At 45.0% G+C, this 27,598-nt stretch overlaps 4 protein-coding genes across 5 annotated transcripts; 3 read left to right on the top strand and 1 right to left on the bottom strand.

Annotated features, from left to right (window-relative positions):
* Nucleotides 1-4,270: 4,270 nt before the first annotated feature.
* Nucleotides 4,271-5,728, bottom strand: LOC9272047 (protein BIG GRAIN 1-like). The gene has a single exon (XM_015755924.3). The coding sequence runs from the start codon at nucleotides 5,469-5,471 to the stop codon at nucleotides 4,455-4,457; it is 1,017 nt and encodes a 338-aa protein (XP_015611410.1). The 5' UTR covers nucleotides 5,472-5,728; the 3' UTR covers nucleotides 4,271-4,454.
* Nucleotides 5,729-11,018: 5,290 nt separating this feature from the next.
* On the top strand, nucleotides 11,019-12,690 carry LOC107276504 (uncharacterized). The gene is made up of 4 exons (XM_015755724.2): nucleotides 11,019-11,132; nucleotides 11,229-11,895; nucleotides 12,288-12,430; nucleotides 12,517-12,690. Exons 1-4 carry the CDS (start codon nucleotides 11,019-11,021, stop codon nucleotides 12,688-12,690), a joined length of 1,098 nt encoding a protein of 365 aa, XP_015611210.1.
* Nucleotides 12,691-13,381: 691 nt separating this feature from the next.
* LOC4347187 (mediator of RNA polymerase II transcription subunit 20a) lies at nucleotides 13,382-18,356 on the top strand. Of its 2 annotated transcripts, XR_001548576.3 has the most exons (5): nucleotides 13,382-13,472; nucleotides 13,568-13,925; nucleotides 15,492-15,581; nucleotides 16,283-16,564; nucleotides 17,735-18,356. XR_001548576.3 is itself a non-coding variant. In XM_015795811.3 (4 exons), the coding sequence occupies exons 1-4, from the start codon at nucleotides 13,456-13,458 to the stop codon at nucleotides 16,508-16,510; spliced, it is 693 nt and encodes a 230-aa protein (XP_015651297.1). In that variant the 5' UTR covers nucleotides 13,382-13,455; the 3' UTR covers nucleotides 16,511-16,742. The 2 variants fall into 2 exon arrangements, 1 of the variants encoding a protein (XP_015651297.1); XM_015795811.3 differs by lacking the exon at nucleotides 17,735-18,356 and having other exon boundaries at nucleotides 16,283-16,742.
* Nucleotides 18,357-18,901: 545 nt separating this feature from the next.
* LOC136351092 (uncharacterized) lies at nucleotides 18,902-23,150 on the top strand. The gene is made up of 3 exons (XM_066304222.1): nucleotides 18,902-20,943; nucleotides 21,121-21,553; nucleotides 22,415-23,150. The coding sequence occupies exons 2-3, from the start codon at nucleotides 21,242-21,244 to the stop codon at nucleotides 22,985-22,987; spliced, it is 885 nt and encodes a 294-aa protein (XP_066160319.1). The 5' UTR covers nucleotides 18,902-20,943; nucleotides 21,121-21,241; the 3' UTR covers nucleotides 22,988-23,150.
* Nucleotides 23,151-27,598: the final 4,448 nt, after the last annotated feature.

The following is a 27,598-nucleotide window of genomic DNA, read 5'->3' as shown; positions in this document are numbered from 1 at the left end:
TGGATCAACCAGACGGGTATGTACTAGAATGTCAGGAGGGAATGGTGTGTAAACTGTTGAAATCCTTGTATGGCCTCAAGCAAGCACCTAAGCAATGGCATGAGAAGTTTGACACCACGCTTACATCTGCAGGCTTTGTTGTGAACGAAGCTGACAAATGTGTATACTATCGCTATGGTGGGGGAGAAGGGGTGATCTTGTGCTTATATGTCGATGACATATTGATCTTTGGGACCAGCCTTAATGTGATTGAGGAGGTCAAAGACTATCTGTCCAAGAGTTTTGAAATGAAGGATTTGGGAGAGGCTGATGTTATTCTTAACATCAAACTACAAAGAGGAGATGAGGGTGGGATTACACTTGTGCAATCCCACTATGTGGACAAGGTTTTGAGTCGCTTTGGATATAGTGACTGCAAGCCAGCTCCTACTCCTTATGATCCCAGCGTGCTATTAAGGAAAACCCGAAGAATAGCAAGGGATCAACTGAGATACTCTCAAATCATTGGTTCATTGATGTACTTGGCTAGCACAACGAGGCCTGACATCTCATTTGTTGTAAGCAAGCTGAGCCGGTTTGTCTCAAATCTGGGAGATGATCATTGGCAGGCTCTAGAAAGAGTAATGCGCTATCTAAAGGGCACTATGAGCTATGGAATTCATTATACCGGGTATCCAAAAGTACTAGAAGGGTATAGTGACTCAAACTGGATATCTGATGCTGATGAGATAAAAGCCACAAGTGGATATGTGTTCACACTTTGAGGTGGCGCTGTTTCCTGGAAGTCTTGCAAGCAGACCATCTTAACGAGGTCAACAATGGAAGCAGAACTTACAGCACTAGATACTGCGACAGTTGAGGCCGAGTGGCTTCGTGAACTCCTGATGGATTTGCCGGTGGTTGAAAAACCAGTGCCAGCTATCCTAATGAACTGTGATAATCAAACAGTGATTATTAAAGTGAACAGTTCAAAGGACAACATGAAGTCATCTAGACACATCAAGAGAAGACTGAAATCTGTCAGAAAGCAGAAAAACTTCGGAGTGATAGCATTGGACTATGTCCAAACGGCTAGAAATCTGGCAGATCAGTTTACCAAGGGGCTACCACATAATGTGATAGACAGTGCATCGAGGGAAATGGGCTTGATACCCACCTAAGGTTGCATAATAGTGGAAACCTGTCCATTGTGATCGGAGATCCCGTGAATTTCGATGGTGAAACAAACTATCGTGTGACTGAAAGAAGAGACCCTTGAAAAGGGCTCATTTTCATGATGTGCTTCTCTTCTTTTCTGCATGGTAGGATGGCTTATGCCTTAATGTGATCCGAGTGGCTTTTCCAAGCAGAGATGTTGACCTGCAGAACATCTCAGAAGGAACACACCTATATGAGTTTGACTGCTAGTCACAGTCTATGAGGTTTGGGCGATCTCAAGATACTCATGAAAGACCTGGAGTTTGACTTATATGCTCCAAACAGAAGGGATGCGAACGGCAGCCCAGTACCAGTCAAGGTTCTGAGTGAAACTTGATCACACAAAACTGACAATTCAAGGCATAGTCCATTGTTCAGTTGTGGTCTAATGTAGCTATTTCCTAGGTGGAAGTTCAACTTAACAGTCTCCACCAAAACCCTGGTATATCAAACAGGCACAACATTGAGAACATTTCTTATGAGCCTTAAAATTTGGTGGGGATTGTTAGAATAATTGAGCTAGGCCCAACTTATAATATTAAATCTCAAAGGCCCATAATAAGTGTTGAGGATAATAATACTACCTCAGGATTTAAGCGAGGAATATCTCAACCTAAATAGGGAGTTATTGGAGGCTCCCTGTTGACCAGTTGAGGTGGGGGTCGGAATGCCACGCGCGCGCGCGCGCGCCGGGCCAGGCCAAGGCTGAGGGCGTGGGCGTGGGCGTGGCGAGGCGTGGCTGACTGGCTGGCGGCGTGCGTGCGTCACGTCGCTATCCTTTTGCAGCCACTAACCCACGTTCCCACGATTCCCTCCGCAACAGCGTGTCCACGTTCTTTCTCCTGATAGATAAGGAGGCCGCGAGTCCGATCCGGTTTCATCGCTTCTTTCCCGGTGTTAGTTTCTCCTTCTCCGCGCCTAAGTTGCTCTCGCTTCCTCGCTTCTGATCTCTTGCGCGCACGAGAGATTGGAAGGAGCAGTGCCTCCGAAACCACACCTTCGCCTGAGATCTGCACCGGGTAGGCGGGTGATCAGGTTCTTGGGGAGTGCCTCCCGCACGACTGCTCATCGCCATGTCTGGAGTTGCCGCCGCCGCTGCTGGAGGAGATGGCGGAGGTGGTGCGCCGCCGACAGGAGCCGGAGCTGGTGCGCCAGGAGGAGCCGGAGCTGGTGCGCCAGGAGGTGCCGTGAACGACAACAACAACGGAGGCACCATCCAGCGGAGGGCCATTCTCGGGGTATAATCTTCTCCTCCTGTTCCTGTTGTTAGCGCTATTCCTGTTCCCATTGTTAGCGCTATCGCTATACTATGTGCGCTATGTTCTTGTTCCTGTTCTTCATGATGCCTCTAGCATGTTATTGCGTTACTGTTATGTTCCTGTTCCTGACATTCATGATGCGCATAATATGCTACTGGTTATGTTAAGATCACTCTACACTGCTTATGCCATGATTATTGCTTTAACATTTTGGATTAAAATATGCCGATTAATTACTATATTTCCAACGGAACGGTGTCAGTGGTGTTTAGGATAAGGTCGAGATACATATATGTGCCTGCAGCTTCGGCGAAACTGATTTGCAAGTATTATATACATGCAGATCTATTTATACTTCGTATCACTGACAAATTTTTGTAGTACTACCTGCTATAATGTAAGCCATATGATTAGCTAGTGTGGGGTACTACTTTAGCATCAGGCCGGCAATGGACTGATCGATGCTAACGAAGGCTTAGTGACAAAGCATGCCCTGTCCCAGACAACCTGCTAACAAGTACTTGCTGTACTTTAATTTCACCACTATTTGTGTACTCTGTGGTTTTCCCTGCTAATAGTCATAAATTCATAATGGCATTTTTTTTTATTCTGTCTTCAGATGACCCACCATCATCATCACCATCCTCTCGATGGTGATCTGTTGATCGATTGTATATATACAAAATCCTAGTGCTTCAGATAGAAGCTAAGCACATCTATGATCTATCCAAAGAGGCACACACATAGTTCAAAAAGCCCATGAAAAGAATGCAAGAAAAGAGGTGTACATGGTCATGGAGAAGGAATATTGGTCGGTGGAGCCTTATCTAGCTAGTGATGCATTAGCCAATTGGGGATATCACCGCGGTTGGTAGCGAGCATCCTCATATACATTAAGCCTAGCTAACCATGCACAGAAGTTTGGTGCTTATTAATTTGTTTGTTTGGTGAACAATGTATTCGATTTGGCCCAGCTAGGTTGACACATGTAGGACTATGTTGTGGCGACGTCCTACTATCTCACTTCTCACCAGAGCAAACTATCCAGTTCAGTGGTTGAGGATTTTGAAATGATCGATAAATCTTTTTTCAACTTGTGCAGTTGTGCTATGGACTAAAATCCCCCCTTCCTTAAAGCATGAGAGCTATGGCACGTGGATATTGTGGTTTGAGAGGATAAATTTCCGGTTTTAGAGTTTGGGGTGCTAGCTAGGACGTTGGTTTAAAGCACGGGTGGATCCGAGGCCTGACGACCAAGGTTTATTAGCGGGTAACATCACAGTAATAGCTTCTATATTTCCAATGTTTAATTAACTACATAAATACTTGTCCATATGCTCTAGAAAATTTCTGAACCCGCTCTGGTTCAAACTTTTGTAGGGTTTTAATAGAAGCATTTAAATTTTTGTAATTTTTATGTACCTTTTAAGCGAGTTGGAATAAATGCTTCTTGTAGGCAGAGGTAATTCAGAATTGATAGCCAAAATGACCTAACGGTAAGAACCTTTTTGGTCAACACTAATTGTGCATGAAAACCAATTGGGAGTTTCCTTCGCTGCTTCTGAACAACAATTGAACAGGGTTGCAACTGGCAAGACATTTCTGAAGATCACAAAAACAAAATGCACAGCTTTCCAACCAATCTTCCAAGGATTTCTGAACTAGTACAAAGTACATAGAAAAAAAAATTAGCTAACACATGGTCCTTTGCAGTTTGCACCAATTTGCTCACTGTATGCTACACTTGCACGGGATGACGGGAGTATTATATTCGTTCAGACATTGTTAGTGCGTTACCTTTTGCCCTCCGATCATATGATACACTGATTTTATTGTACTTTGAATATATTATTATACACAAATTTTAATTAGTACAAACATAATACAACCGGATGAGATGATACACAAGGAATGCAGATAGATAATTCACATTTTTTGCAGAAATTTTATGGTTTTTTTGCAACTTTTTTTTCTTTTTTGGCTTGAAGTTGCCACTGTTTATGAACTAGCAAGCTGCTCTCTGCGCAATATAATGGCGCGGTTGGTCGCGAGGCTCGTCGTGCCGTACACCGGCAGCTCGTCGCCGTCGGCGCCGCGGAGGCTCTCCAGCTCGAAGAGATCGGAGCTCGCGTCGCTGCCGTCCTCGTCCTCCTCCACATCGGCGAGGCTCCGCACCAGCTCCTCCACCCTGCGCCGCACCACCGACGTCTCGGCGCCGGGGCAGAAGCGTACGGACCTCCGCTCCGACGCCTTGGTGTTCGACGTCGTCGTCGCCGCCGCCGACATGCACGGTGGCTGCGGAACCGGCGGCGATGCCGGCGGCAGAGGGACGGCCGTTGGAGCCTTGGGCTTTCTTGGGAGGCGCGACGAGGAGAACAGCGCCTTGACGACGCACGCGAACGTGGCCGGCGACGGGCCGGATGACGACGGCGGTGGCGGCGGCACTGTGCCTCTTGGCCGCAGCCTTGCTCCAGGGAAACACGGCCGGCTCTTCTTCTTCTTCTTCTTCGGTTTGCTGTTCGGTGGCGCGGCAGCGGCGGCGGCGGCGGCGGCGTCGACGTCCTCCGGCTGCTGCGGCGGAGGCTGGCTGTGGCGTCTCCGGTGCGTGGTCGACTCCGTGTCGGTGGTCGACGCGGACGAGCAGGTGAAGCTGCTGTAGCTGGACGACGACGCGTCCGACGACGAGGCGGTGGACGACGCGTACCCCGAGTGCCGCGGGCGAGCCACCGACTCGCGACGGCTCCTGCCCGCGGCGCCCGCCGCCTGCTTCGACTTGGCCCACCAGAACTGCGGCGGCACGGCTGCCGCTGCCGCTGCCTTCATCTCCTCCGCCTCCGACCGCCGCGCGTCATCGACGACAGCACCCGCGCCATCGCCACCCCCTCCCTCGTCCAGAGAACGGTAGATCGCGTCGAGCAGCGACGCCGAGAACGACCCGCCCGCGCCGCCGCGCGCCCTCCGCGGCGGCGCCAGCGTTGGCGGCGCGTTCTTGCCGTGGCATTGCCGCCGCTCCATACCAAACAAAGTAACAAAAACCACCCAAATCTCAGCAAAATATCACCAAATGGCGCGCGCGACAAAGGGATCAGGCAAGAAATTCTATATACGCCGAGGAGATCAAGACGTGCGCGGAGGTGGAGGATTATATAAACACAAGCTGCAGGGGGGAGTGGAGCGGTGGTGGCAGCTGCAGCTGCATGCGTTGGCATGTGCACTTCCGTCCCGTGGATCTCACTCGTTCGTCACCAACCTGCCGCGAATTATTGGCAGTGAGTGGCTTGCTATTATCACTTGAGAGAAGTTGTGAGATCGCGTCGTTTTCTTGGTGAAAGATGCAATTGACGGACGAGCTTGACTAGAACTCTGTACCTGGATTCTGTCAGACTGTCAGGGTCTCAAGAGAACTTCCAAAACCAGTTAAGGCCTGATTTAGTTTCTAACTTTTTCTTCAAACTTCTAGCTTTTTCATCACATCAAAATTTTTCTACACACACAAACTTCTAACTTTTCCATCATATCGTTTCAATTTCAATCAAACTTTCAATTTTTACCTGAACTAAACACACCCTTAAACTTATGGAATGGGACCAGGAGTGAACAGTGACGTGGCCCATTCCGGCGGCCCCCTGACCAGCTCAGCTTGCCCATGTCCTTCACTGACAAATTTTGTAGGGCCCCGCGGTCTAAGGCCATTTCTAAATGGAGAGTCTTCAGTGAATAATTTCATTTCGCGGTTTCATAGATTAGTCATGGCATTTGAGTTGAGCTTTTCTATGGCACGGAAAATGTGACAGGTAATTAGGACAAACTTAAACAATGAATTTATTTGAACTTCTAAAAGAATTTTTTATATAAAAAGATTTAAAAACACGCATCATTTAACATTTTGAAAGCGTGTTAACGGACAATGAATAAGTTGTAGGTTGGAGTTGAAGAAAAGAACATTCCCCTAATAGCGATGCATGGGATTAGATATGGTTGGATGAAATGAAATATTCTAGCCCCCAATGCTAGTTTTAACCAATTTCATAGTTCTGTAAATTGTGTACACCCAGTTTCATCTAGATGAAACTTTTCCCTCCCTTTCTTTATAATTATATTGCCATGTCACTATATTTGCTTACATGGCATTTCATTTATTGAGAATGGCTTAAGGCTATGTTTGGGAGGAGAAGTTGCGAACTTGTCCCCATGTAGAAAACGAGATAGCTCAAGCATATGATTAATTAAGTATCAGCTAAAAACATGAGAAATGGATTAATATAATTTATTCTAAACGCAACTTTTCTCTAGATTTTTTTTAAAAAATAGAAAACACATCGTTTATCAGTTCAGTGAAGGTGAGTGTGAAAATTTGGGAGAAGAATATGGGAAAGTCAGCTAATTAACACGTTCTAAAGTTGCAGGAGTCTGTTTGTCCTGTCATGGTAGCCGAGAACGCTAATCGGCGACCAGTCGCGCGCCCCCTCCCCCGCGCAACTGGACGCGTGTCGCGGAGGTGGCGCGGGCGGTGCGGTTTTTATTTTTTCCGAACGATTTTTCTTTCTTTTTTTTTTGGACGGTTTTCTTTCTTTTTGTTTTTTCTGTTTTTTTTTCTTTCTGTATCTTTGCCGTGCGGTTTTTTTTGTTACGCACGTTTCTTTTTCTGTTTTTATTTCTTTCCATATTTTTTTAGTTTTTTCGGTTTTTTAATATGTACATATACAAACTTTGTATATACGTATACAAACTTTGTATACGTGTATTTTCTGGGTTTTATACCTGCGCATACCAATTTTGTATACACGTATACAAATTTTGTATACACATATATAAAGTTTGTATACGTGTATTTTTTGGGCTTTTTTTACATACGTATATCAATTTTATATACACGTATACAAAGTTTGTATACGTGTATTTTTTAGTTCTTTATTCATATGCACACAAACTTTATATACATTTTATATACATGTGTATATTTTTTATACATTAAAAGTTCATGCATATAAAAAATTATATATATATATATATATATATATATATATATATATCATATGCACACATATATAAAGTTTGTATACGTGTATTTTTTGGGCTTTTTTTACGTACGTATATCAATTTTATATACACGTATACAAAGTTTGTATACGTGTATTTTTTAGTTCTTTATTCATATGCACACAAACTTTATATACATTTTATATACATGTGTATATTTTTTATACATTAAAAGTTCATGCATATAAAAAATTATATATATATATATATATATATATATATATATATATATATATATATATGAAAATTATATGCTACTACCTGGAGTAGCTACTCCCTCCCTATGCGCCCTCAATTCGATCGCTACTAATGCCAATGACTGTTACCGGGTCTAATGAATCGAATACTCCCGCCCGTTTTTATTTTTCTCGGTGGTCAACAGAAGGTCGTTTATCTTCTACAGTAGATCCAAAAATTGAACGAAGCCTCCCGAGTTTGTTGTAGATATGAAATTTGAAACTTGTGTTTGTTTATCCAAAGCGAGAAAGCAGGATATTTCTTGCGTCGTTAAGGAAGAGCAGAACATTATCGATCTAAAATTGTTCTCTGCATTTGGAGGGTTCATAACCCAACTGAAGTCAGATTTGTAGCCTCGCCGGCGGCTGTGTTACAGATAACGGTGAAAGCCCTGGCATGGAGGATTCCAGTTCCAAGGTTTGCTATCATATTCATCTGTTATTTTTTCATCTTTTGGATTCTTTTCCTGATCTCGATTCCTTTCTTGATCGTTTCTGCTCCTAATTCGCTTTCTTTATGTTTTGCATTTGCAGCAACTTTGTAGTCCTGCAGCAGGTGCAAATGTATCAGGTGGTGGTGGCTCTAGTTCTGTTTTCATCAGAAACTATCATGCTGGTGTAAATGTAATTAGGCGGTAAGAAATTAAGAAGTCATGTTCTGCTCCCAGTTCTGCTGCCGTACGCCATGTTCTGCTACATCTCTACCAAATCTGCAACATGTTCTGCTCCTCAGAAATCAGATAGCAGATCATGCTCTGCTCCAAATCAGTGCATGTCCATCTCTAAACCCAAAAAAAGAAGTGAAGTTCTGCTCCTAGTTCTGCCGTGTGCCATGATCTGCTACATCTCTAAACCCAAATACAAGCACAAGCAGAAACTACGATCCATGTTCTGCTACAAGCGCAGAAGAAGCAGGAATGTTCTGCTCTCGTTTCTGCACGGGCCTTGCTCTAATAGTAGATTAAATCGTTTGAAGGACCAGAAGCTATTCTATTACATATCCATAGTTTAAGGAACGGGAGATTAGCTTCTGCTGCATGCGCATGCATACTTCTCTGATGCAGATTAGTTTCTGCCATTTTTTTTAGTTGATGCTCTGCCAATTTTTTCTGTTGGCTCTAATAAATATCTTCTGCTGGCTAGTAGCAGAAAATCAATTTGAAAAGAGCAGATCATCAACAATTTCATGTGCCGCCAAACAGCTGATGTTCTGCTTCCTTTCAAACAGAATTTCTGCTCGATCTTCTGCTCTCTTTCCAGTTCTATTCTGCTCCTAATTGGATGAGCAGAATATCTTCTGTCCGCTTAAATTTTTTTTCACGTGAGCAGAATATCTTCTGTCAGCGTATTTCATTTTCATGTTCTGCTCCTTTCCCGATTCACATTATGTTCTGCCAACGATATTTTCAAAACAGTTATGTTCTGCCATTTTTTTAGCTGACGTTCTACCGGTTTTTAAAATTGGTTTGCATGCAACCGATGATTTAGAAATTATTTGAACTAACTACATGCTAATATTTTGTGCAAATATTATTGGATTATGGGTTATTCCACTAACCCGATCCAATAAGCGGAGGGAGTAACTACTCCCGGTAGCAGCAAATAGGTGTCCCCCCTCTCTCTCTCTATATATATATATGTATGTATGTATGTATGTATATGTATATGTATATGTATACACGCATATATATATTGTCTATACTACGTATAAACTTTGTATACGTATATACAAACGTAAAATCTATTTGGAGAGGCCTCTCGTTTTTTCCTTAACCAGCGACGCCAGAACATGGGGAGAAATCTACTATAGTGTACTACATGCATGCTTTTTTTTTGAGAAGTCTATTACATCACATGTATGTTATTTTCTTCTTCAAACAAAGTTTTCTCTCAAATTACTTATCCGATCTATAATCCGATTACATCATTGTGTTCGTTACAATTAAATCTTCACAACAAGATCTTACATGATTATATTACGATGAAAAAATATTTATATTTGTAGATTACTTTTATTATATATGTAAGTTACTTTTATCATATATATAAGTTTAAATTACTTTTTAGATATATAAAAGTAAATTCAATAGAGTCTAAAAGTAATTAACATATATTATAAAACTATCTTAAAACAAAACGGAAGTAATTTTATCACGACATTATAAGTAAATTCGTTGTAGAGATAAAAATATGACTTTATCTAGAAATAAAATTTAATCAGCATATATCAACACACGTAAGTTTAACAATTTTTAAAAGTAACTTCAATGTTAATTGAAAGTAACTTTTGAATGGTTAAAAATAACTCTCTATAAATTTGTTTAATCATCGATTGTTTTTTTCCTTTTATTTTAGCTGTGTAGTCACGTCCAATGAAAAAAGGCATTCATTAAAGTTACTTTCTTTTTTTATAAGTTATTTCTATAATATATGTAAATTACTTTTAGACTTTATTGAATTTACTTTCATATGTCTAGGAAGTAATTTAGTGAAATCTAAAAGTAATTTAGATATATTATAAAAGTAATTTATAATTTTTCATCAAAATATAATCTTGTGGGATCTTGTTATAAAGATTTAATTGTTACGAATACAACGGTATAATCGGATCATAGATCGGATGAGTAGTTTAAGAGAAAATGGTATTTGAAGTATACGTGGATAGTGTCTCTAACAGATGGAGTGATAGCTGGTTTATACAAATCAGCTACCACTAGTTGTATAGTCACGTCCATATATAAAGTTTGTACGTATGTGTAGATAGTATATACATGTATATATACATATAGTAGTATAGACTAGAGGATATAGTAGTATATATACACTAGTATATACTAGAGGGGGGCAACTGATCGCGCGCCGCGCGACTGGTCGCTCATCAGCGCCCCCAACATGGCAGCCCGTTTGCTAAAAAGGAAGGCTGAGTTGTAAGGTGGCTAATGGGCCTATGGTACAATACTGGCCCGTCTTGAAGGCCCATGTTGACTCGTCCAGTCCAGTCCATCCAAGTCTATGCAACTGGCAGGCCGGCCGGCCAGCCACGAGCCCACGCTGTCTCCAAAATTTTCAGCTGAGCTGCATCAGATGCATCGCTGTTCTTTGTCTGCATGTTGCTAATTGTCACTTTGTTACTGCAAAATTTCACTACAAGTGAACACAAACTTCTGTTCTGTTCTGAATTCTGATCTAGTGATCTCTTGTATTATCCGCAATAGATACCAAGAATCCACATCAACAGCGCGAGGCTTTGATCAAGCTGCGCTCTCTCTGCACTCCGGGCGTCGTCATGGGCAGCTCGCCGACGAACACCGGCCGCACGCCGCACGGGCTCGGGCTCCGCGGCCGCCTCGCCGGCCTCTTCTCCTCGCCGTCACCCTGCCACCATCAGCACTCCGACGAGGTAGCCAGCCAGACATGCATCCAATGAAATCCTGATTAATCGACGAGATGATGTATGTAGCTTGCGGATGTTTGATCGTGTGCTGCAATGGCGAAGGTGGTGGCGAAGCTGAAGGAGGAGGTGGAGAAGCAGCGAGATCTCAAGGAGACTTACATGGCTCGGCTGGAGAGCACCCAGGCGTATCTCAGGTTCTGCCTCGAGGTCGCCCAGGTGCACGACTTCTTGCACCTCGTGTCCAACTCCAATGGCGGCGACGACGAGCCGCACCGCGACGCCGGAGATCAAGAGCCGGCAACAGCCGCCGCCGCCGACGACGACGACGAAGATGCTGCTGAAGCACCGCCCTGTGACCCCTACTTCGCCGCCACCAGAGACCTCGCCGTGCAGCACGGCTGGTCCGTCGCTCCCGACGAGGTGCGTTCGCGTGAAACATTTGTCCATCGATCACAGCAAAGCTTGATCTCCTGTCCATGGACTCAGATCGAGCTGCACGAGATGATCGGGCGAGGGTCAACGGCGGATGTGTACAGGGCGACGTGGAGGGGGCTCGACGTGGCGGTGAAGTGGATGCGCGCCGAGTTCTTCGCCGCCGCCGACCAGCGCAGCCGCGGCGAGGCCTTCTTCGCGCAGGAGCTCGACGCGCTGTCGCGGCAGCGGCACCCGCACGTGCTGCGGCTGATGGCCGCGTGCCTGCGCCCGCCGGCGAGCTGCTTCCTCGTGACGGAGCTGCTGACCGGCGCGACGCTGGCGCAGTGGCTCCACGGTGGGGACGGTGGCGGCAGAAGCAGGGAGAGGCGGCGGCAGCCGTCCTCGCCGCCGCCGCCGCCGCCGCTGGTGGACAGGGTGAGCCGGGCGCTGGAGATCGCGCTGGCGATGCGCTACCTCCACGAGCAGACGCCGGCGGTCGTGCACCGCGACCTGAAGCCGAGCAACGTTCTCCTCGACGGCGACTCGCGCGTGCGCGTCGCCGACTTCGGCCATGCCAGGTTCTTGCCGGACGGCACGGCGGCGCTCACCGGCGAGACGGGTACAACACCGATCTTGCCCCGTGCATGTTCATCATACTAATTACACTTCAACCAAAAAATTTACAGTCGCTGAATTAACTAATTTGTTTTGAATTTTGATAAATCACTGATCAGTTTTACATTCTAGGGACTTATGTTTATATGGCTCCTGAAATCATTCGCTGTGAACCATACACTGAGAAATGCGACGTGTACAGCTTCGGCATCATACTAAATGAACTAGTAACCGGGGAGCATCCATACATAGATACAGGTTACGGGCCTAGTAAGGTAAAATCTTCATTATGCTAATCTGCTCCTTCAGGTAAACAATAATCGGTTCTGTTCTTGGCTGACACAATGTTGTGTTTTTGTAGATTGCTTTGGAAGTAGCAGATGGAAAATTAAGGCCCAAACTTGCAGAAAGAGACGTAAATTCTAGCGTCCTGAATGATCTCATTTGTGGAACGTGGGATGCAGAGCCTTCGAAAAGGCCTTCATTTGCCACTATAACTTCTGCACTCCGGAAAATCAAGCAGCAACTTATGTAACACAAATGGCAAAACTAGCATCTTTATTTATTGGGGCATTGGTTATTATTTCACGAGAAAAAAACTGAAAGGAATGTGATGTATAATATTACTAGTCTACTGCTGCTGCTCTTGCTCTGAACTTTTTTTTCTCTCTGATGGTTGCATCACTTGCACTGCTCTGAGTTTCTGATTTATGATAGGACATGACACACTACCTCTACATGTTGAATACCTCTTCTGTCCCAAAAAAATTTCAATCCTAACTATGAATCTGAACACAAGCTAGAGTTTGTCTTTTTTTAGACAAAGTAGTATAGTTTTACTGCAGTTACTTTCAAACTTGTTATCCACATCTCCAACTTATGTCCAAGCTAATGCCACGTAAGCGCCACGTAGGATAAAGACTCGGCTAAGATCGCCATGTAGACGCCATGTTAGCCAAAACTACCAAGGAACATTGTTTGCACCAGTTTTGATGGTTGGAGGAGTCGATATACCCGGTTTTTATGGTTGGAGGACATGAATCATACTTGGGTGATAGTTGAAGGAGTCAAAAGTATACTTTTTTCCTTTTGCTGGAGGGACCAGCACCTCGAAGCCCAACAGAATAATGGAGAGTGGGCCAAATTCATCTATCGCAAACGGGCCTTCTTGTGGGCTTTAAGCCCATGCGCGTAGATGTAGTAGCGTCCGTACAAGTCTTTGTACTACGGGTCCAGCCCTCAAAGACCCCCTTCCCCGACGCCGACTCCGCCGCCGCCGTCGCCGCGCCGCCTCGCCGCCATGCCCGCCGTCAAGTGGTACTCAACTCTCACCTCTCTCTCTCTCTCTTCCGCGCCGCCGCGGCCAGCCAGGCCACCCCCCCTAATCGATCGATGGTTTCCCCTCGGCGCAGGCTGATGCACTGGCACCCGAACCAGGGGGCGACGCTGAACAGCCAGATCCTGGCGGAGGCGTGCGCCTGCGCGGAGTCCCTGGGGGGATCCAAGGACGGGAGGTGGAAGACCTCCATCATCTTCTACCGCGCGATGGCGCGGGACGGCGCGTCCGCCGCCGCCGCGGGGGGCGGGGGCCCCCCGCAGCAGCACCCCGACGTGCCCCGGGAGCTCCTCGGCGTCGCGCTGCACGAGCGCCCGGGGCTCTACTTCTCCATCCTCCGCGCGCACCGGCTCGTCCTCCAGGCCGACTCCGCGTTTCCCCAGGTCATGGAGAAGCTCCAGTCCTACAAGGCCCGCGTCACCCTCAACTTCGAGGTCAGATTGCTTTCCTTCCTTTTACCTTTCTGATTTGTTATTTGACGCCCATGTTTAGGTCTTTTTAGGTTGGTAATAACATGAGGATTCTAAGCTGAACATGCAAAATACTGCTTTGCTCCTAGTAGCTACTGAATTGAATATGGTGTTGTCTTCTGATTGAGTATTGAACTTATTTTTGCTTGTATTGAACTTATGTTTGATTAAATAAATTTCATTACTTATCTGAGAATCTTAAGACACGGTACTACCATGAGTATGTTGTCACACGAGAAATTAAGATTGTTGTCTGGGGGCAACTGATGCTGAATTGCTTATCAGTTGGATCAAGATAAATTAAGATTGTATTACTGTAAAATAAGATCTCATAGTTCCTTGAAATGTTAGTTAGAAGTTTACAACAGAAAACTGTCTCAAGAAACACAATGAATTGTGCTTAATTTGGTTAACAAGTTTTTCCGTTACAAATGGGGTTCAAGACTTCAAGGGAGACATAAGTTACATGGATTGTAAGAAAATAATTACACCTTAGTGAAAAATGGAACTGTAGAATCAGTATCTCTTAACTCTTATCCTTTCATACTTTTCTCAAAAGAAAGAGTAGTTCACAAAGGAGAGAACCAGGTGTGTGGTACTAATTCATCATATGATTTCTCACACAAATAGTTAACCAGCATTGATTGATGCCAATGTAAATGTTTATACAAATGAATTTGATTAAGAGCTACTAATAATGCTCCATTATCTAAAAAAAAGTAATAACACTCCAGGTGAGAAGTACGTCCAAAAGAGAAAAGGGCTAAATGAAAAAAGACGAGACATGAGATGACAAAAAGTAAATAGAAATTATCAAAAGATCTCTTTGCTAATTTACCATCACACCGTAGGTTTTAGATGCAGGTGTGGTTGATTTTTTTTAAAAATCTCTTGCTCAACTTGCGCATTGCGCTGCGTGGAGCTTCGTGAGGCTTCTGCTGGAAGTCTTTCTCTCTCTTTTTTTGGGGGACTGCTAGAAGTCTCTTGAAGGCAGGTTCTGGTTTAAATTCTTTGCTGGGTCTTTGACTAGAAGGGTGCGTAAATCCAACAGTTTATACTGCCTGTCGTAGCATTGGATGGTGCTTAATTTATGGCTTACGTGGCTCAATCAAGATTTGAGAAAGATTGATTCTTTCACTACTTTAGATAAGCCTTTAGTGATTTAAATTATGGATGATTCAAAAACTGTTCCTCAAGTCTGGTGAGGTTGCAAGAAACCTTCTCCACCACTTCTTTTTTTTATTATTATTTTCTTTTATGATTCAACCACTTGCCATTAGGGCTTCTAATCTCAAGAGTGGGTGATCAACAAAAATGTTTGAAAAATGATCATATATCTCACATCGAAGCTACTCGATTATTTTGTTTTTATGTTGGCCCTTCATTTTTTTTCTAGATACCTTACAAGTTCTATCTGGTGCTTTAATCTTGGTAGTGTTTATTCTACCACGGTGCGAGTGTTCATTGTCTCATATGCAAGTTCAGTTTATTGGATCCACTTGCTATTAAACTAGATGCTTTCATCTGCAGGGATTTCAGTATCAACTGGGTGACTTTTGCCTGAGGATTGGAAAATGTGTTCCTAATAATTCGGAAACACTGAGGGGAATCATGATGGAGGTGACATTCCTTTTCATTTTCTTTTATTTGTTACACTTAGCCTGCTGGCCTTTAAACCTATGATATATTGTTTGCTCTTTTTTAGTATAATATGATAGTCAAACCAAATGCAGGGAAGCAACAGTATAAAATTTAGGTTTGAGTAAGTATTGTCACAGATTAACAGGGCTTTGTTGCTTAGACTTTCAATTCGATTCTTGATGTTCTGGCTCATACTAGCCCTCGATTACTACTAGTATTCAACATCAGTATTGGTAGGGATATTAAATGAATCATGCAGTAAGTGTGTTGAGCTTGACAAAATTATCAGACGTGCATGCTGACCTTTGATTGTCTCTCCATTAGTTTGCAAGCAAACTTTGCAACTTACTGTTTGTGTCTTGCTGCTAAGGAACTACTAAGTAGTTCTTCACAGCTTTAAACTTAGAAGATTCTTGTTGTCATTTCTGGGATATTTATGAAAGTCGGTGCATTATTTGGACTTGAACACTAAATCGTAAGCATATAAAAGGTCTGTACTTTTGTGCATGTAGTTCTCACTTGAATTGTTAATCGTAAGAGAGAGTGAAACTTGATAGGTTCTCCTGCATTCATTTGGCTCCAATTGTTGTACTTATGAGTAATCCTTATTTTGCTTTTGTTACTCAATATTGCTAGCAAGTTTGGCATGATTTTTTTTTTTATTTTTGCTTTTTGTGCAGGTAGAGTATTATCCCCTATCTTCCATTGAAAAATCCAGGGCAGTAATGGAAGACTTCTTTGACATATGGCAGGAAACAGTTGCTAAGAAGTCATTACCTGGTCATTTCATCCACGTAGAATCTAACTTTTCAGAGTATGGTCTTTCAGATCACTATTCTTTCCAGCACACTGCCGTTCAGTACGCAACTTGTTTGCAACAACTTATGGCTGCCGTGAGGCCCCAATGACATCCACAAGGTGTGTCTCATGCGGTGAAATGTTATTGGTCTTCAAGGACTGAGGTAGTGATAATTCTGAACAATTGAGTAGCTATGACCTGTATTATCACGAGTTCTTATTGTCAGTAGATCCTTAATTTTGTCGATGTGGACTAACTCACCAAACTAGGCATGGTAAGCAAATATTGCTACCCTAACAGCAATGGTGTGGCAAGTTTATTTAGCGCCACTGTTCGTAGCATGATTTTACAACTTGCAACATGGTTGAAGAAGGCGCTACTCCCTCCGTCTCATAAAAAACAAATGGATGACATATCCTAGTACTATGAATCTAGATAAATGTATGTCCAGATTTATAGTAATGTGTCATATCGGTACTAGGTTGGTTTTTTATGGGATGGAGGGAGTATGCGCTAGTCAGGTGGTCACCCAAAGTCTAGCACCGAGACCTGCTGAGGCAGAGCCAGGTATCTCTAGGCAGGATGGGGGGAAAACCATGTACTCCCTTGGTCCCCTAATACAAGGGATTTTGACATTTTGCTTCCACTGTTTGACCATTCGTCTTATTCAAAAAATTTTACAATTATTATTTATTTTATTTGTGACTAACTTTATTATTCAAAGTACTTTAAGCACAACTTTTCGTTTTTTATATTTGCACAAATTATTTTAATAAGACGAGTGGTCAAACATTATAAGAAAATAGTGAATATCCCTTATATTAGGGGACAGAGGTAGTACTAGAACTAGTGGATACCCCACAGCTTGATGTGGGATTTGAAAAATCCTTCAAAAGCACTTAAAAACAACATTAAATTAAAGGCCAGACAATAAAAAAAATACAAACTGCATGTTAAGTTACTAAAATGCCTGACCGCAGAACATGAACAGAGCAAAAACCGAAAAATAAAAGCCATGCTATAGTTAATGGTCCTAGTGAAAAAAAAAACACTTCTCCCGTAAAAAAAACCAACCTCGTACTCCAACGAATCTGGATACTCTCTATGTCCAGATTCGTCATACTAAAGTTGGTTTTTGCTATACATCACTAGCATGTTTTTTTCCAAATTGCACTCAAATTTCTAGCCTTTGGATGGACGTCAAGATTCGTGCTATGTTATCGGGCCCACAGTCCTTTGTCAGGATAGGATCCGTTTTGTTTTGGCCCGTTTCCATCCGAACCCGATCCACATGCATGTTTTTTTTTAACTTCCACAACTCCAATGGCTCCAGGCAACATCGTTGAGGAGAGGAGGTGAATCTGGCGACGAGCGGCAAGCGCAACGCCTTCACCGACGGGAGGAGCTAGGACAGCTCGCGCAGCAAGTCCACGAGTAGGATGCCTTCACCGTGACTTGTTATTTTAATATGTAGATCTTGTATGTCTCTACACCCTTCCTAAGGAGGAAGGTATGACATAACAAGGTGAGGGGGGCTAGGACCCGGTCAGGTCCTGGGCTCCTCCCTAACTTGTTATTTTAAGATGTAGATCTTATATGTCTCTACACCCCTCCCAATGGGGGATGTATGACCTAACAAGGTGAGGGGGCCCTGGGACCTGGCCTAGGTCAGGTCCTGGGCTCCTCCCTATCTTGTTATTTTAAGATGTAGATCTTATATGTCTCTAAACCCCTCCCAAGGAGGGAGGTATGACATAACAAGGTGAGGAGGGCCCTAGGACCCGGCCTAGATCAGGTCCCGGGCTCCTCCCTGACTTGTAATTTTAAGATGTAAATCTTATATATGAATTTTGTATGTTTCGACACTCCTCTTGAAAGAGGGGTGTGCTACATAGAAGGGCTTAGGGGACTTCGGGACCCGACACGGGGTAACTCTCGAGCCCCCTTCCTTGCCACGTGGATATTTTTAATCGCTGCTAATCAATGTGTTTTCTTTATATAATGAGAATATAACCTCGGGTCCTCGGGGAAAGGGGTACCCTGGTTCCCATTTCACCGACAGCAACGGAACCAACGGACTAACACCCAACACCATAGACGACGGCAGGGAACCATGATGAAACCCTAATTTTCACTTCTCTTCAACTTCACCTTCAGGGTGGAGGAACTATATATATAGAGCAAGGATGAGTACTTACGTACTCAACACGTCATGGGAACATAGGTGTTGAGTGAAAGCATGAAAGAGAGGCAAGATTGTTTTGCAAATTCTTTATTTGGAACCATTTTGAAACCACTAAGTGGTTTTCTTCTTTTTAAGTTTAGGTCGAAAAGAGACTTGTTTCTCGATTCCACTTAAGAGACTTCCCAGGTCGGTTCATTAATTCTTGGCTCCCAAAGCCATTTCACTTGATTAAGCAGCTCCCCGAGCCATTGTCAGTTTCTCGGACTTCTCACTGCCCCCATAGCACAACAATCTTCTTCTACTCAGTAAGCATAGTCTATGATGCCGCAAACATCCCGAAACACACAAATCCATTCCTGACCACCTAGGTCATCCATCTGCCACAAAGGTTGATTCTGGTAATGAGTCTCAATCCACAATACTTTTCACAAAGCACAGGCAAACAAAACTACGCAATTGGAAACACTTCACATCTGTAGAGGGATATACTTTACCCACACAACACGAACTTACTCCAGAAAATAGCCGGTGTCGGAGGTTTGTGACAAAGCCTTTCCAAACCCAACCCAAGGTTATCTCATGGCACATAGAAGGATCAGATCATCACATAAACGAATCATTTTATGTTCACAAATCAACTCCAATCACCTCGACCAGTAATCTGGCAAGCTTCTCTTCCTTGCCTTACCAGAAACCCGGAAATGCACCGACCACCGCATCCCGGCATTCCCCAACTATTGGCATGCAAGGTTTCCCTGAACCGACTAGTTACTTAGCCAGGGTGTCCCATTACACCATGTGGTTGCACTTCCTATGCTTGATGAATTTCCCCAAGAATCGGTCCTCATATGCGAATACGGGACAACGACACACATGCACAACACCCGCATCGCGAGTTTTCATGAACTATTTTATTTTCAAACACGCCGACACCACATGTCGGGTTTTCAAGGCTTCTCAAACTAATTTCCCAAGTTTTTGACAAACAACGATGCATGTGAAGTAATTCGTACTCGCGCTCAGAGAGCACGAATACCGGAGTACCACAAAGGTAGAGTGACAAGGAATCAGAATATGTCAGCCTATGGAAATAGTGCGACTACTGGGTAGGTCCGTTGGTTTGGATCGCAAACCGAGGCCAAGCAAGTTATGTGTGTACTCCTAACAATGCAAGTTGTAAACAAAATTATAATGACTATTCAATTATAGGAGCAATGTAGTCGAGGGTGACTTGACTTGCTCAAGGCCTTCACGAAGCTTCTTGAAATCCGGGCTCGAACAGAAATCCACAATCGCAACTATACGCAACTATACACAACCAATTAAAGACCTATACAAGACCAAAAGAAAGATCCTATTTAGGCTTCGTTCGTATGTGCGAGTCCTGATCCGGTTCATGTTCCGTGCACTGGAAGCGTGGTCCCGCACACAGTACCAGAAGGACGGCTTGTGAGGCGACGTTAACGTCGTTAACGGATGTGAGAAGTTGCCGTTGCGCCTCGGCTTTTCCGTCAGAGTCAGGGCATCCAATGCTCTCGATCCCTCTTTCTTCCTCCTCTCGCTGTTGCTATCTTGCTTCCGCGGTCGTCGATGCGACGCAGGCCTAGCGGAGAATCGATTCCCCTCCGCTGCAGGCTCCCGTCCTCCCCGATTCTCGCCAGCCCCCCTCCTCCCCTTTCGACTGTGGCTTGCAGGCCCGTGCCCCCCCCAATCGATTCTCGTCCGCGCGTCGTCTTGCGGCAGCGGTCGGTTCAAGGTGCTCAAAATCGGGGGGAAGTGGAAGAGCTCCACGCCTGTCGAGCTGTCTGCGTCGTCCTCGAGGGGAGTAAAAGCTGGCCGGCGTGCTCGCTGTGAAGCAGCAAGCATCGGCGCCCATCAGGCCGCCCATCTTTGGCAGTCTGGCTGCCTGTGTGCTCGTCCTGTCGGCCTCTCGGGTCAGACAGTGCTGGCCTGAAGAGTGTCATCAAGGCATCCAAGCTGGCGGAGTTGAGGAGCCAGCTCTATTTCAGGCCGAGCGTGTGCGTGGTCCGATGGAGACGACAGCGAAGAAGCGGAAGCGAGAGTGGGATCTATTGTCGATCCAAGAGGAGGGGACGATTTCCCACTCCCCTCAAACAGGGGAGATCTCTGTCCGCGGCGCCGATCTGGAGTCCGGCGAGGACTCCTCCGACTCTGTCACCTCCGACGCTGGCAGCGCCAAGGCTGCTCCCGACGACGTGCTTCATATCGCGCATGCCCTCTGCAAGGTTTGCGCCAAGTCTCCTAGAGCCGTCATCGACTTTGTTCGAAGAGTGAGCCCTGCCACCGTCGGCCGTTCGATTGATTGGGACGTCGTCCGCGAGGAAGAGTCATCTAAGGTATTGGTTTGTATTAATTTGTTCATTTCCGATTCAATTTTACTCCCTCCGTTTCGAAATGTTTGACGCCGTTGACTTTTTAGCATATGTTTGACCGTTCGTCTTATTCAAAAAATTTAAGTAATTATTAATTCTTTCCCTATCATTTGATTCATTGTTAAATATATTTTCATGTAGGCATATAATTTTACATATTTTATAAAAGTTTTTGAATAAGACGAACGGTCAAACATGTGCTAAAAAGTCAACGGTGTCAAACATTTCGAAACGGAGGGAGTATTTGACTTGCACGGAGTAGATGGGCGATGGCCGTAGCCGGTGGACCGATATGGAGGTTCGTGTGTTTCTTGAGAGCTGCTTGGAGGAGATGGCAGCGTTCACCATCACCTCCAACTCCCCCAAGCCGCAGGCATGGCAGAACCTAATACACAAGATGTACACCAAGTGCAAGAAGAAGGTGAACAAGGCTCAATTGGAGTACATTTGGGGGCAGTGTAAGAAGCGGTACAACAGGTGGGTGTGGCTAGAATCGCATGCAAGCGGGCTGGGTCGTGATCCCCATACATCAGCCATTGTTGCCGATGATGAGTGGTGGGAAAGCAAGAATGCGGTACGTACACTTGACCATAAATATTTTGAACCAACAATTTTGCCTACAATTGGTATTATCTGAAATTTAGTACATGCATGCAATTATAAATACAGTTTTGTGAGGTGTAATAATTTTTTTGTTCAAATTGTGTGTGCCAACAAATGACTAGCTGCAGTAAAATGGAAGGATTGTGCTCACATATGTTTCATAGTTGTTACTGTCATGTCGTTTTTAGTAATGTGTGCCATTCCCTTGTATTTAAGTTAACAAAATGATGTTTACACTGTCTACCATGAACTGATTGGCAATGATTGCGAGAAGTAAATGATCTTGTACATGTGACATTCAAAAGCATTTTAACAGATTCACATGTGTTTAATTGTGAAGGATATAGCTTACACAATGTAGCATTTTATTAGCTTATGCAATGTAGCAGTCAATGTAACATGGTAATGCTTATAGGTTTTGTTCTCTGCATAAACAAAATCTATATGTAGTGTATCAGTAAATTAGGAAAGATCTTGTACAAGTCATTTAGGAACATGTTAATACATATTCAACTAGCTGTACACACCTTCTTTGTGATGTATATAGAGAGAATGAACAAAAATGTGCTCATCTACAAAGAATATAACATATGCAGTTTATCTTATGTTTACAATGTTCAAACTATCTTTCTTTCATTCTGTCAGATGTGTGGCCCATTGTAACATGTACTCCTGATTATATTTGATAACTTGGTACCAATGTGCACATTTACTGCCAGCATTTTAGTAGTAATGCACATTGGACTGCACATATTCATTATGTTCAATGTTTGCACAAGCCTAATGCACTTGCCTTGTACTAACTTATTTTTACTGTCTACTTATGTTGCAGCAAAATAAAGGTGTCTTAAGCTTCAGGAATGATCCTCTGAAGCACATTGACCTTCACCACGCGGTATTCAGTGGGCGCACAGTTGTCGGAAACCACTCCGCCGTCGCAGGGGCAGCCCCACAGGCACCGCAAGGAGCAGTTCAGTGGCAGACCATCGACATGGCGCAGCTCGCTGCTGCTTATAGACCACCACCTCCAACTCCACCCCCAACGGCAGCAGACCGGGGCAAGGGAAAGAGGCTAGCAGCAAACACTACTGCCTCAGGGAGTTCTTCCAAGAAGTCCCGAAGCGACTCCGCTGGACTGGCTTTGGAGAGGATTGCGGACATCCGACAGCAGAGCTACCAGAGTCGTGTTGCTCAGATGGAAGCAGAGAAGTCTATGGGCCTTGATGCGTGCATGGAGTTGGTGGAAAATGATGGCCATGAAATTGGAGGAAGTGTGTGGTATGCTGCTTGTGCGCTATTCCGTGACCCATTGACCTGCAAATGCTTTGTTCGACTCAAGGACGCTGCTAGGCGCTTGGAATTTATACGCACTGGTGGTACTGGACAGTCATCTGGTGGCACCTAGTAGTTTGTGCACTGTACTTTACTTTGAGTTGTGATGTGCGATGTTTTCCAAATAAACCATTATTTATGTTTAGAACTCAGTGTGCTAACAATTTTTACATTCTGTGAGTCCCTAAACATTTGCGGCTTTATATCCAATTCGAGCAACTACGTATTCCATTGCATTGCTTTTATATCCAAATAATTCTTCGATTGCATAGATCACTGCCATTATTAATTTCTATCCTTTTGATTATGACAAACATTGCCTATTCTTCGGTTCTCATATGTTAAAGGAAATCGGCGATGAGTTACGGCGCGGGTGGATCGAGTTGGAATGGAGGCGGTCACACAAGCAGCGAAGAAGAAGATGCCATCATTGAGTACATGGCTGCTACCCTTGATTTCAATGAGAGGGCACCAAGGAGAATACCGGTGCAAACCGGTGTCAGTTGGATGATGGACACGATGGCAAATCGAAGCCAATGCAGGGCAATGTTCAGGCTTACTGCAGAGGAGATACACAATTTGCATGATCTATTGGTCACTTCTTTTGGTCTTGTAGGAACAGCAGGGGTCTGTTCCATGGAAAAGCTTGGTATTTTCTTGTACACGATGGGTGGAAATCGTCCAATCAGAGACGCGAACAATCGGTGGGTCCGCTCCAACTCGACAGTGTCGGTTCACTTCCACCATGTTTTGCAGGCTATGAATGATCTCGCTGGGAAAATATTGAAACCGGTTGATCCCAACTTCTTAGATTACAACCCTCAGATTCTGCAAGAGAATCCTTTCAAGCCTTTCTACCAATCAGTGGGAGCTGTCGATGGCACACATATTCCAGTTCTGCCTAATGCAGCTAGCGCTATGCAACACAGGAACCGTCACCACATAACAACCAGAAATGTTCTAGTAATATGTGATCATGATGGGAGAATTATTTTCTGTGATGCTGGCTGGCCTGGATCAGTTCACGACCAAAGGATTCTCAATGAGGCAGTGCAGGCTTACCCCTACGATTTCCCACGGGTACCGTTAGGTGAGTTGTATCGGTCAATACACTTTTTTTATTGCCAAATGTCTTGATTTTATTTAATTTTACACATGTGCACTAATATTTAATTATGCGCCGTTAACCAGGCAGGTACCTACTTGTCGACTCCGGATTTCCTACCAGGATGGGCTTCCTTGCACCGTACCCACATGTACGGTACCACAGGGATCAACTTGCGGTCGAGGGAGCCCCGCCACCCGTAGGACGGGAAGAGACTTTCAACCATCGACACTCCACGTTGCGAGGGATCGTGGAAAGACAATTTGGCATCGCAAAAAAGATGTGGAAAATATTGAAAGAAATCCCTTATTACCGAGATGAGGACATCCCTGCACGCATCATTCATGCAGCTTTCGCTCTACAGAACTTTAGGTTGGATAGTAAAGATCCGACCTATCGGTTCACTAATGCTCTCTACAACGGCAATCCAGTGCCGCTGCTGAACGATTCATTCGACCATATGTATTACGCAACAAATAGCGAGGCCGCTATGAGCATGTTGCGTGACTGTATTGCTGATGATGCGTACAATAACTACCATTAGGTAGGTGATGTTATCCATAATGCTTGTCGTATGTTCAGTACTTCAATTTTCAGGATTGTATGGTTTACCATTTATTTTTATAACGTTAACAACAAATTTGATGCACCGATTCTTGCGTTATTTGTTTCACAATTCATTTTTTTCTTAATTCTTGCGTTATTATTTCAGACAAAAAATTAATCATTGTTATTGCAAAATTTATGTCCGAATCTTCACATATTATGAAAATTATTATTAAAGAAATCACATGTGTGTGCATATCAAATATTTCTTTCACAATTGGTGCCGCGTAGCAAATACCTCTTTCACCCGTGTCTTGCAAAAAAACACCCATTAATTCGCATGCTACAGTACCTCCACTGCCAGCCCCTGCCCGGCATCGCACGGCACGGCGACGGAAAGTGTCGGCCATAGACGGCGTCCAGGCTGCCGCTTTCCCTCCGTCCCTGACGCCCTGACACTGCTACAGTGGTCTACAGTACTACATGTTCCCAACCCAAAAGTCAAGCTCCGATCCGGCACTTGCGAACGAAGCCTTAGACTAACTAATAGTGCCATTAGATATATATATCTATATTTAGACTAACTAATAGTGCCATTAGATATATCTAAATTTTAGAGGATACTGGAACTTGAATGAGGTCAAACAAAGCTGCAGATCAAGTGATATGAATTTCCTAAGAATTATTTGTTTTTATGTCTAATAGGAAAAGGAATTAAAGAATTCCCTGGAAAGGAAATGGGAACGAGGGACCGAAATTAAACTTCTTGGTCGAGCACGAGGCGTGGCCCAGAGCAAAGTGCGGGCGCGAACGTGCACGCGCGAGCCGAAGGGCGAGGCACGGCCCACGTAGGCAAGGTGCGCGCGAGGCAGGCCGGTGGACCGCGCGGGATCCTGGGTGGGACCCACCTACTAGCTACAAGGTTCACGAGAACCAGGTGCACGTGCGGCGGCGCTAGGGCTTGGGGTGGACGGGGAGGGCGATTGGTGCACCGGTGTGGACGGAATGCGGCGGTCCCATGTGCAGCCACACGGCTAACCGCGGACCGTGCGCACGGGAGAGGGGAGAGCCGAGGACGTGGCAGCCACGCGGGACGGTGCAAGGAGGAAGACGACCCTGCCGTGGATCCGACGGCGGGCGGCGGCGACGTTCACCGGAGCGGCGCACGGCGCTACGAGGGAAGCGCACCTGAATGACGAGCGGGGCGAGGAAAAATGAGCCTACGGCTCGGATTCGCCAGAGGGCGACCGAAAACGGCAACCTCGCCGGAGCGGCGAGGGCTCGATTCTTCGGAGCTCGTGCTACTTCAAGGATTCACGAACTCATTTCAAGCTTCACGGGGGCACGACGCGGCTCCAAGGAGACCCACGGCGGCGATCTAGCATCGGCACAGAGGTGGCGAGCGGCGGTGAGCTCCGCGTAACACGGAGCGGCGGCCAGCTAGCTAGCAGCCTAAAGGAGGTGGTTGGGCCGCGAAAAATACGGAGGGCTACCGAGATGAAGAGGCGTTGAGGCGGTCGACCATCGGTGCGGAAGCAATCGGTTCCGGCCTTGGCAAGGAGCAAGGCTAGAGAAGGGGAAGAAGCGTCCGCCGTTGCACCATGATCACAACGGCACTCCCAGCGTGACGCGCGGTGGGCGAGGACGATGAGACGCAGACGGGCCGAGCGAGGACGAATGGCAAGCACGGCTCGGTTGGGGTGGAACGAAGGAGAGAAGGATGGGAGATGGCGAGGCTTTAAAGGGTGGATTGAACCGGGGCTTGGAGGAGAAGGAAGCCGTGGGGGTGGATGCCGAGGTGGTGCGGTCGCACGACCGGCATCCGGGTTTTGGCTACAAGCGGCGGGGACCATGGATGACGATGGCAATGTCGCCAAAAAGGCGGTGCAAAGTTTGGCGGCGAGCGGAGGCAAGGCGGTCGCCGCGACAGGCGGAGTGACGCGAGGGTGACGGCGGCGTCCTTCCGAGCGGCCACGACGCGCGGCGTGAAGGAAACGAAGGCGGTGGCGGAATTTTGAAGGCAAAGACGGTGGCGATGGCGCGGCAAGAAGCGAGAGAGAGAGAGAGAGAGAGAGAGAGAGAGAGAGAGAGAGAGAGAGAGCGAGAGCGGCTGGGGTGATGGGCCAGGAAACGGTTGCGGCCCAAGAGGGAAAGGGAGCGAGAGAGATGTGCCCGGGAAGAAAAACAGCCCAATAAGGAGGAAGGCGATTTAGACTTCTATAGAGAAATTGAATTGGAGAGGAATTGGAGTTTGGATTTGAAATCAAATTGGGCATCTGTACTCAAGGGTTCAAGGTGGAGCCTAGGGAGGGATTCAAGGTGGAAATTTGGTAATTTTTTTGGAATCAGGACAAGTATTTGGCGATGATTTCACCGGGAGAGATTGAATTCCGGAATTTGATTTTTGTATATTCAATTTGGAGCTGGAATTTCGAGGTGGCGATTTTTTATGTCGATGAGAGGGGAAAAGGATATATTTGAATTGAGATCCATGGCACGACTTAGACTTACACTCAAGAACTAAATTTTCGCAAATAGGATTTTATTAACTTATATTTATCGTCTTGCGAAAAGCGGGGCATTACAGATCCTATATTATTTTAGCTCCCTTGATGAAATGTTTCAAAGTGACTCAACACTCGATATATATTGACTGCAACACAACGTCCAATGTATGAAACATTAAGTTCCAAGGATTAAAACATCGAAAAAAAATCACAAATTCAGAACATAAAATATGCAACATAGGAACATACCATTGTTTTAAAGAGTCATATTTTTTTTAATAAAAAAGTAATTAAATTTTATTAAATATTACGGTCCATATATATATATAGGGGTTATAAACGGGTACAAAGTTGCGTACCGCACAACTAAGTGGCTAGTCTACATGAAAATTTTAGAGCATCACCCTGTTTAACTTGTTCCCGTGAAGCTCATAACATCCGTAAGTACATTGTATCTTATGCGTTGACATGTAGTAATTTGGTCTACAAGGAGTGGGCAGTAGCTGTGACCTGGCAATACCATGAA

Source organism: Oryza sativa, chromosome 9 (assembly GCF_034140825.1).
Source record: "Oryza sativa Japonica Group chromosome 9, ASM3414082v1".
In the NCBI taxonomy this organism is placed as follows: domain Eukaryota; kingdom Viridiplantae; phylum Streptophyta; class Magnoliopsida; order Poales; family Poaceae; genus Oryza; species Oryza sativa.
The sequence above is the reverse complement of the archived record's forward strand: the minus strand, read 5'-3'. Positions and strand labels throughout refer to the sequence as shown.

What these genes read in the sequence shown, in the direction of transcription:
- LOC9272047 (XM_015755924.3), bottom strand. Translation starts at nt 5,471, where the DNA reads ATGGAGCGGCGGCAATGCCACGGCAAGAACGCGCCGCCAACGCTGGCG.
- LOC107276504 (XM_015755724.2), top strand. Translation starts at nt 11,019, where the DNA reads ATGGGCAGCTCGCCGACGAACACCGGCCGCACGCCGCACGGGCTCGGG. An exon ending in ACCATCAGCACTCCGACGAG is followed by an intron (nt 11,133 to 11,228) that starts GTAGCCAGCCAG and finishes GCAATGGCGAAG; the next exon opens with GTGGTGGCGAAGCTGAAGGA. An exon ending in GCTGGCGCAGTGGCTCCACG is followed by an intron (nt 11,896 to 12,287) that starts GTGGGGACGGTG and finishes TTTACATTCTAG; the next exon opens with GGACTTATGTTTATATGGCT.
- LOC4347187 (XM_015795811.3), top strand. An exon ending in GCGTCACCCTCAACTTCGAG is followed by an intron (nt 13,926 to 15,491) that starts GTCAGATTGCTT and finishes TTTCATCTGCAG; the next exon opens with GGATTTCAGTATCAACTGGG. An exon ending in TGAGGGGAATCATGATGGAG is followed by an intron (nt 15,582 to 16,282) that starts GTGACATTCCTT and finishes CTTTTTGTGCAG; the next exon opens with GTAGAGTATTATCCCCTATC.
- LOC136351092 (XM_066304222.1), top strand. Translation starts at nt 21,242, where the DNA reads ATGGGCGATGGCCGTAGCCGGTGGACCGATATGGAGGTTCGTGTGTTT. An exon ending in GGTGGGAAAGCAAGAATGCG is followed by an intron (nt 21,554 to 22,414) that starts GTACGTACACTT and finishes CTTATGTTGCAG; the next exon opens with CAAAATAAAGGTGTCTTAAG.